Genomic DNA, 9,038 nt, shown 5'->3' with positions numbered 1-9,038 from the left:
AACTGAAGGAACACGTCGGGATATATACGAAAATTATCGTAGCACCTCCAGCTTTCCCGCATATTGAGCTCAACCCATTGCCGTCCGGTCATGCGTGGCAACTCCACTGGCGGGTTCACCACAGGAGGTGGGCTTCTATTCACGGCGACATATGCTGCTACAGCTGCTGCTACACTCGCCAGCTGGTACACGATGGAGCTAGAATCACTGCCGATGTCGCTGTTTGATTCCTCAGCACTACTCATACTTGAATGAGCCTGTGCACAATAACAAACGGAGGGGGATCAGTCATCAAAGCCTATATAGTAAAAGTTGCACCACAATTGACAGATGAATTTGTTTCAAACCTGTCAATCGTCCTCCCTTTCCTCCATGGAAGCCCGGACAACTAACCAATCCTCCTTCCTGGACACCTGCTGAGGGCCTCAAATGGCCTCCCCACCTTTCTGTTCACGGCACAATGACAACACATATTAAAATTCCTCGTCACTACTAAGACATACTATGGAAATTACAAGCGTTGTGACACAAGTAAAAAATAGATGGTCATGTAGTACAGATCATGGGCGACATTGAACTTGAAAAAAATTTAACATGCAGTACATCAGACATTATTGTTTCAACCCATCAGTACACATCACTAGAATAAAACAAACTTATGCCACAATGGACTACTTGTTCTCCCTGTCCCAGTTGAATTGGATCCAATTCAGTCGGCCCTCTTTCATTTTCATCTTCATGAAGGCCCTCCGATACACTGCATTCTTACATAAATAAAGTGCATGACAGTACAGCTCAGACCCCTCCTCGATACCATCTTCTTCTATAAGCTGCATTGCACGATCCAGTTCCTCCTGCTCACGGTCGCCAAGTTTCTGGCTCCTCGTTACCACAATTTTGGAAAGTTCCCTGACATAGTCCTCCAAGCTGCCACTTTTCTTTTTCGAAGGATTGTCAACAGAGATTTTCCGGGTTGTCCTTTTAGACAAGTTACGAGCACTACTAGCAGCCATGGGTCCAGGTAAAAGTCATGTGCATTGTCCTCAATCCCCATGCTAGGTGTCGCCTCACGAATACCTCCTGCCGTCAGCAAGGTGCCCCTGTCTTGGGTGATGTGGCCGAACAACGTGTACAATTCGTCGAGGAACAGGGGTGGTTTAGCAGAACTAGTCTGGGCAGCACCAGCACTGGTTTCCTGCAATGAGGAACGGTACATGTTAGTAACAAAAATATGTTGGTATACATAACATGAGCAATAAGTTATGTTGCTGTAAAAGGACGTACCCCTTCATCGTCATCCCAAAAGGTGGAATCAGCAGCAACACCACCAGTTTCTTTGTCACAGCCTAAACCAGATTGGACTTGCAAGTCCTTCCAGCTCAAGAATGCTCTCTGCATGGTGTGCAGCTTGTTCTGCAGCTGCTTGCTGCCCAAATTAAGACCAGACTATTGTTTGAAGTTGCGTTACACGTGTTGCTATCCCTAACTACCAACTTAGCTAGTCACCTGTTGCTCTAATTGAATTGGTTCTTCTCAGCTATGCACAGGTCCAGCAATGTTTTCGTTGTGGCCTTGTCCCAGTTGGCACGGCTGCAAGCCATCTGAGCCCAGGTGTACAATGCATATTCTCAGTAGACAGTAGCTGCAACTATATTGCAACAAAGGAAGCAACAGCATGAGGCATACAAGTACACAAATTCAACAGTAATGGATATGTCACTTGCCTTAGCAGCTGTCTTGGCACGTTTGTGACGGAAATTGTACGGACAGACCGGTGGGGGAGAGCACGAAGAACTAGATGACGATGCTAGTGTGAGCACTGTTGGTAGTTCATCACGGGTGGGCTACTACTAGGCTTGTAGTAGATGCCTGGATAGGTGATAAAAAAACAGACACATTACTGATGCTTAGTTTGTTGTATAAAGGTTTGCACAGTTTAGAGGAAGAACATGCTGCAAGCATAATGCACACAAGTGCTAAGCATCAAACAACTCGAATTATAACAGCAGTTTGAATGAACCACAGGACAACAAAAGAAATAAGATATCCTAATGAAACCACTAACTCAACAAAAGAAGAGATCAGTAAACAAAGATTAAATGCTCAGGGGTTTGTAGTATAAGCAAACATGTCATGGATGTCACAAGCGTTCTGTAGGTAACATTACCAGTTATGAACTCATACATCTACACATGGCTAATTTTCATACATCTACATCAAAGTACAAAAATGGAGCATGTGTACCCGAGTAGCAATAGAAAGCTAACATTTACAATGCAAATGCACAGAATAGCAAAGTACCAGCAGCTTCACAGGCATGTGGCTTTTGTTGAAAGCAGCCATCACGGTTCATAAGCACAGGCAAACCGGCAGTAAACCATCTTCAGGAAGCAGTACAAGTGTAGGTGCTGTTGAACAAGGAAGACAGGAGTTACCAGAATGAAATCAAGAATTTGTTGTCCCACCCAACTGAAATGTGAACCATGAACCTGCAAAAACAAGGGAAAATAAACTCAGGTTCACCAGAAGCACCTCTATGGCTACCAAAAATTGTGCTTGACCAACAAACCTAAGGCGGTTAAACTCCGGAGTACCTTGATGTAGATGGTGCGCTTCGTCAGGGGACGGCGGCGGCACAGCTTGGATGTGGCGGGTGGTGGATCTGGGTGACCTCCTCCTGCTCGAGTTGGCAGGCCGGGGGGGGGGGGGGGCACGGTGAAGGCCGCGGCGGTGGAGAGCCCGGATCCCGGCTGCCGTGCTGGGCGGCGACCTGGATCCCTGACGGCAGCGTTCACCCCCGATGTCGCGGCGCTGCAGTGGGGCCGAATGGTCTGCTGCCGGCGAGGAAGAGGCCACCCGTGGTGGATCTACCCAATTTGTGCCGCTTGACCGAAGGAGGGAGGCGGCCGCCGGGGACGGAGCAGGAGGGACCGACGGCGGCGGAGAGCAGGCGGGCGCGAGGGAGCAGGCGAGACGAGGGAGCTATGGCGGCAGAGAGCGGGCGAGAGCGAGGGAGCATGCGAGAGGAGGGACCGACGGCGGCGGAGAGCGAGCGAGCGTGAGGGAGCGGGCGAGACGACGGACCGACGGCGGCGAAGAGCGGGCGAGAGCGAGGGAGCGGGCGAGCGGAGGGAGCGATGGCGGCGGAGAGCGGCCGAGAGCGAGCGACCGGGCGAGAGCGTCTACGAACTGGATAAGGACGTGAGGCGAGAGGGAGAGGAAATGACGCATCTCGCGTCGGTGGGCAGCCGAACGAACGGCTTCACTGGAGCAGCCAAACGGCTGGGCTGAAAAGCCTTCAGCCCAGCCGAACGGGCTGCTTATCTTATTAGAACTTCAGCACATGCATTCTCAGTACATTAGACGTCTACAACTTCTGCATCATGATCCCTAGCATCGCCCGTGGCAAGCGACCTACAGGGCAACCAGGTGAAGCAAACGCACTGCTGAGAGCCTGAGACATGTCGGCGACATGCATGGCAGGAACATCATCCAAATATGCATTATTGGCATTTGATCAAATTCGGGACACTTGCATATAAGATCCAAGGTCCTCATAAATTGTTTACCATCAGTATCTTAGACTTGGAACAAAGGAACGCCAAGTTTCAGTATTGCTCCATGTTTGGATACGGCAGTGATCTGACACATTCATCAGCCACAAGAGCCATCGGAATCAGTAATTGATTGATGTCACACCACGAGAACTAAATTAGATTCAAGTTGCTAGAAATGCAAAACCTTTTTACCAGTTACTCTGGAATTTTGGATGATCTTCTATTTCATACGAAAGCTACCTTTTCTTTATCCAGTTCCACAAATTTCACTGGATTTCAGCAAGGCTATCAAGCTTACAAATTTGTTTGACTTTGACAAAAAAAACCGTACACAAGATCCACTGGCATTTCTTCTAGAATACACAAGAAGTTAGCAAATATGTTTGCTTGTGTGGAAGTTTGCGTCATTTCAATCAATGAATCAAGTTCACTTTTTTTCTTGGAACAGTATATTTGAGTTCATAAGCGACATTCACCGGCAAATAGTTTTCGGATATTTTGCCCTTCTATAACAAACAATGGGACAATGGCTTAAGGAGGTAGAGTAATTTAGTAAATTGCAGGAATTCCTCTACTTAATATTAGTCCAGTTAGTCTCTTTTTGCTCACAGATATAACTTAGTTTATTTGACTAGAAACAAAGCAGTACATACATAATACATTGCCACATAGCAAAACAGAGTTCTTTTAGTTTAGTTCTTTAGATCTGTCACAGGTTCTGGATCAGTGATTTTCTTCATTAGTCCATTTCAATAACCTACTGTTACCACATTAGCATGCCAAAATAGAGTAGGAACATAACAACCAAGAATCACCAGTAAGGCACAAACTACTAGCAACTCGTAGGCCAGATGCACTATGCTAAACATTTGAGAACCTATCGCTGAGCCTAAAAACCATACATTACATCACAGCCAAACAAACAAGCAGCGGCAAAAGATCTGACCATAGTAAGCTGACCATATTAGTATTTATTTACTAATATGGAAATAGGAGATGAAGCAGATGAGTGGTGACAATTTTCAAATTATAAAATTGATAATTTTGTATTTCTCATCCAAACTTGTTTATATTATCTAAAAGTTTGAGTTAATTAGGGTGCGTTTGGTTGGGCTTTTGAACCTGCTTTTGCTTTTGCAAAAGCCAAAAGCCAACCAAAGGGCTAAAAAGTTCTATGTGCTTTTGCCCAAAAGCTACTTTTAGTCTAGTACAAATGTAAAAGCACCATCTCCCCTGCTTTCAAGTGCTTTTGGTGTAGGTACCTGCCTCTTAATGAAAGTAACGATTCGTTTTTTATCGATCTATTTCTCCCGTCCGTCACAACCCGTCGCCTCCCGCAGTCTAGCGCCGCCCGGCGGACCATCTCCGCTCCCGGTCGCCGGTCCTCCTCTCGCCCACGCCGGTTGCCGGCCCGCCACCCCCTTCGCCGGTCCAGCTTCTGCTGAATCCGCTCTGCGCCCCCGGTGCCTCGCACACCCTGCCCCTGGCCGCCGCACCCCGCCGTCCGCCTCCAGCCAGCGTCCGCCGCACCCACCCGTCACCGGCCGCCGCACCCCGCCGTCCGCCTCCAGCCAGCGTCCGCCGCGCCTGCCGTCGCCGGCCGCCGCCATTCTCGCGTCAAGTCACCACGTACAGTCCAGATTCCGTCGAGATGAACTTGCTCTGTTTTTCCCGAATTAGCTTCTGGTGAATTAGCTGACTGCGCACAGTTCAGGAAACAAGACCAATCCGATTGTTCCAGCCACTTATCCGAACTAATCAGGTTGTAAATCTTGATTCAAGATAGATAATTTCTCATCACACCTGATACTGTTTTCTTTCTTTGCACAGTAAATTTCTGGTACTGTTTTCTTTCTTTGCACAGGGAATCATTTGCTATCAGACAATAATGGTCTCAGTTACGTGATCAGCATCCTTATGTCACGCCCATCTTGGCGACTGTGATATGCAAGTCCAACATTCATGGAAGCTTTCTTTCCTGAAAGCGTGTTCTGTTTAATTGTTTTTCTTCGATGAACTCACAATTTGGAATTGTGTAAATTTGCATTCCTATGATATTAATACTTATAATTCAGTGAATCTTAGAATATATTGTGAGACATCTTGGTGGGAAGGAGCGTCCAATCTTCTGAAGCTGTTCTGGTCGTTGCAGTGTTGTTCTCATGTCATGTGGATCGGTGGAGAGATCATACTATGAGATGATACGTTAAAATACTTGTACTATTGATCTAGCAGTGTTGCCTGAATAGCTGTAAGCTTCAGCATTTGCAACGGAGGAGTTGTACAGTGATGCATAGTAATTGGACTGATAGCTGATAGCCTGATAGGATCATAGTAACCCTGATAATTGGGCTATAACCCGATTTATAACCACACCAATCCATTCTATAACTCTGATAATTGCATGATGATATTTGCCATAAGAAAATAAAGAAGAAAATTGCAACATATTTAGCTACAAATATAGACCAAGTTATAAATCTTGAACTTCCGGTGATACAAATTATTACAAATTATTTTTTTTCTTTGTACAACAGTCATTTACATGCGAATTAGTGAACACATTTCTTTATTACGAGCAGTTTGCATATAAACACACCCACAAACCTTTAAAGGTATTACAAGTATTTCTTACACAGCTTACAGTTTCACAGCTAATCTAACCACCAAAGGGTTAGCTGCTTTCTCATAGCTGCTTTTCCACAGCCCACAGCTCACAGTAGCTTTTCCAAAAGCCACAGCCCAACCAAACACACCCTTAATAATAGAAAGACCTTCCTGCGTGCTCTAAGAAAAAGCTTGACTAATTATACTACTGTGATGGCCTCTTTTGCACTAGTTCTGCCAGAAGCCCAGAAAGCATGGTTATACAGATCTACTGCAGCACATATATCAGTAGTGAACATAGATCACCATGCTGAATGAGACTTGTTATCATCAATAGTCAATCATAGGCTAAACTAATCGGTTACCATCATTATCTTAGAACATAGGGACACTGAGTTTCAATATTACTCCATGTTTAGATCATTAGATGCGCAATGGTGGCCTGATACATTCATCAGTCACAAGAGCCATCGGAAGCAATAACTGATTGATGTCACACCTTTGAAGCTGTTCTACCAGTTACTCTGGAGTTATGGATAAGCTCCTCACTTCCCTCATCCAGTTCAAATTTCACTTGATCTCAGCAAGGCTATCAAGCTTACAAAATTGTACAACTTCGACGAAAAAGCTTAGATGCATTTCTGTCAAGGGCGGTATGCGGCAGGGACGCCGGGCCTCGACTACGGAGCTCGTACCCGCGCTCCGTGGTAAACACGACGGGGTTATGCCCCCACGTCGCTCAACACTCGCCGGGTTTTGCCCCCAGGCTCGTGGCTTAGAGAAGAGGCAGGAGATTAGACTGAATGATTCTTGCTTAATCTCTCAATGTGCGGTTTCAGGAATATATGGCCTCCGGCCCAACCACTCTTCCTAAACTTAAGGACTGCCAAAGGAAAGTAACAAAAAAGGGAAACAACCAATTACTCTCTTCCTTCTAATCTTAGCCACTTGATGTGATCACCGGCTGACTCAGGCGTGCTGCTCGATCAGCAGCGCGGCGCACATCGCGTGCCCTGCGATGCCGCGTGTACGTGTGCCCGTACATTACAATTTCTTCTAGCAAGGAGTTGGCAAAGATGTTTGCTTGTCTGTAAGTATGCATCATTTCAGTAATTGAATCAAGTTAAACTTCTTGTGTAACAGTATATGTTGAGTTCATAAGCAACACCCCTCTTCATGAGTTCATTAGCAAATAGTCTTCGGGCACTTTACCCTTCTATAACAAGCAATGTGACAAATGGTTTCAGGAGGCACAGCTATTTAGTAAATTGTAGGAATTCCTCTTCTACAGACATAGAAAGTTTGATATTTGGCACAGGGTTAACTTTAATCCCTTCTTAATATTGGCAATGTCCACAACAAAGTTCTTTAAATTTAATTCTTCAAATTTGTCACAGATGCCAGTCTGCTAGATCGGTGGTTCCTTCATAATCTATTTCAATCACTACTCTTGCCAGATGAGTGTGCAAAACTCAAGCAGGACAACAACAACCAAAATCACTGGTAAGGCTAACTCTTAAGCCAGATGCTACTAAGGCTAAACGTTTGAGAAGATATCGTCTGAGACTACAAACCATACATTACATTACAGTCATACAGTCAAACAAACAACAAGTAGCAAAAGATCTGACACTATTAGCTGCCTCTAACAAGAACAAAACTAAAATGAAATTCACACCTTGGCCCAAGCTACGACGAGAAGCTTGAATCCAGCGGTCACCAATCGAGCTGCTCAGTCGAAATCCGGCACCAAGATCGCCTTCTCCGCCACTTCCTCGTCGTCCTTTCCGTCGCCGTGCGCGCGCCCCGGTTCACTGACCCCTTCTCGGACCTCCTCGACGCATCCACCCTCCTTCCCCAGCTCCTTCTCCCCGCTCCCTTCCCCGACCACCACGACTCCATCCTGCTCTTCCCCGCGCCCGCCGACCACCACCGCGTCCTCGCATCCGCCTCCGCGTCCTCCGCCAACGACCACGACCTCATCGGCGCCGCCGCCGTCGCCCATGACGCCGCTGGCAACAAGGACGTCGGCGTCGGGGACGGCCCCGCGGGCGGGCCCGGCATCATCCACGCAGCCGCCTCCACGTGGTGCCGAGACGCGGCCCTCCTCGTCCTCCTCGTCGGAGTCGTCGGAGAGGGGGAAGCGGGGGAAGCGAGCGAGGCGGGAGGAGATGGCCGCGGCGGCGAGGGAGAAGGCCTCGGCGATGGACTCCGGCGGGAGCGCGCAGTCCTCGAGGCCCGCGTCTTCCAGCCGCGGCTGCCGGATGGGCACACCCCCGCCGGCGAGGAGCTCATCTTCACCCGACATTCGATTCGCCGCCCAGTGCCCACGCAGAGGCTTCGAGAAGAGGAGCCAGGGCGGTGGGTAAACAAACTTGGCAAGCCTGGCGGCGGTGGATCGGAGGCTTGCAGGCCTCCTCTCTATCTTACGGAAGACAGAGCAGGGATGGAATTTTTTTTTATTTTTTTTACGATTCTGCATAAACAAATATTCAAATAAAAATTTGCAAAAATGAACATTCGCCGTCGGACCAAACGGTGATAGGGTCCTTTCGCCGGTTTGAAAAAGTGGAAGGGTGTCGGCTGGCACGTGCAGCCGTGTTTCGCCAGCTGAAACAGTGGTACGGGCCTTACCGCCGTTTCAAGTGGCGGTAAGGACCTGCAGCCGGGTTGAGGATGCTATAGCCAGTTGAAACGGCTATGAGTACCTAACCGTTTTAGTCGACTATAACTTTTTTTAATTATTTTTCTTTTATTTTTTATGACATTTATGAAAGTAAATTATGTAGTTCCATTGCAATACGTAACTTCGTAATTTGAGGCTATACCTCTGTTTTAAATATTGTTCCTTTAATTTTTTAATGATATTTTTAA

General features: G+C 47.1%; 1 protein-coding gene across 1 annotated transcript; it reads right to left on the bottom strand.

Moving 5' to 3' along the window:
• Window positions 1–7,661: 7,661 nt before the first annotated feature.
• On the bottom strand, window positions 7,662–8,628 carry LOC117842480 (uncharacterized). Its single transcript, XM_034722947.2, has one exon. The coding sequence runs from the start codon at window positions 8,470–8,472 to the stop codon at window positions 7,897–7,899; it is 576 nt and encodes a 191-aa protein (XP_034578838.1). The 5' UTR covers window positions 8,473–8,628; the 3' UTR covers window positions 7,662–7,896.
• Window positions 8,629–9,038: the final 410 nt, after the last annotated feature.

This window comes from Setaria viridis, chromosome 2, assembly GCF_005286985.2.
Source record: "Setaria viridis chromosome 2, Setaria_viridis_v4.0, whole genome shotgun sequence".
Classification (NCBI taxonomy): Eukaryota; Viridiplantae; Streptophyta; class Magnoliopsida; order Poales; family Poaceae; genus Setaria; species Setaria viridis.
The sequence above is the reverse complement of the archived record's forward strand: the minus strand, read 5'-3'. Positions and strand labels throughout refer to the sequence as shown.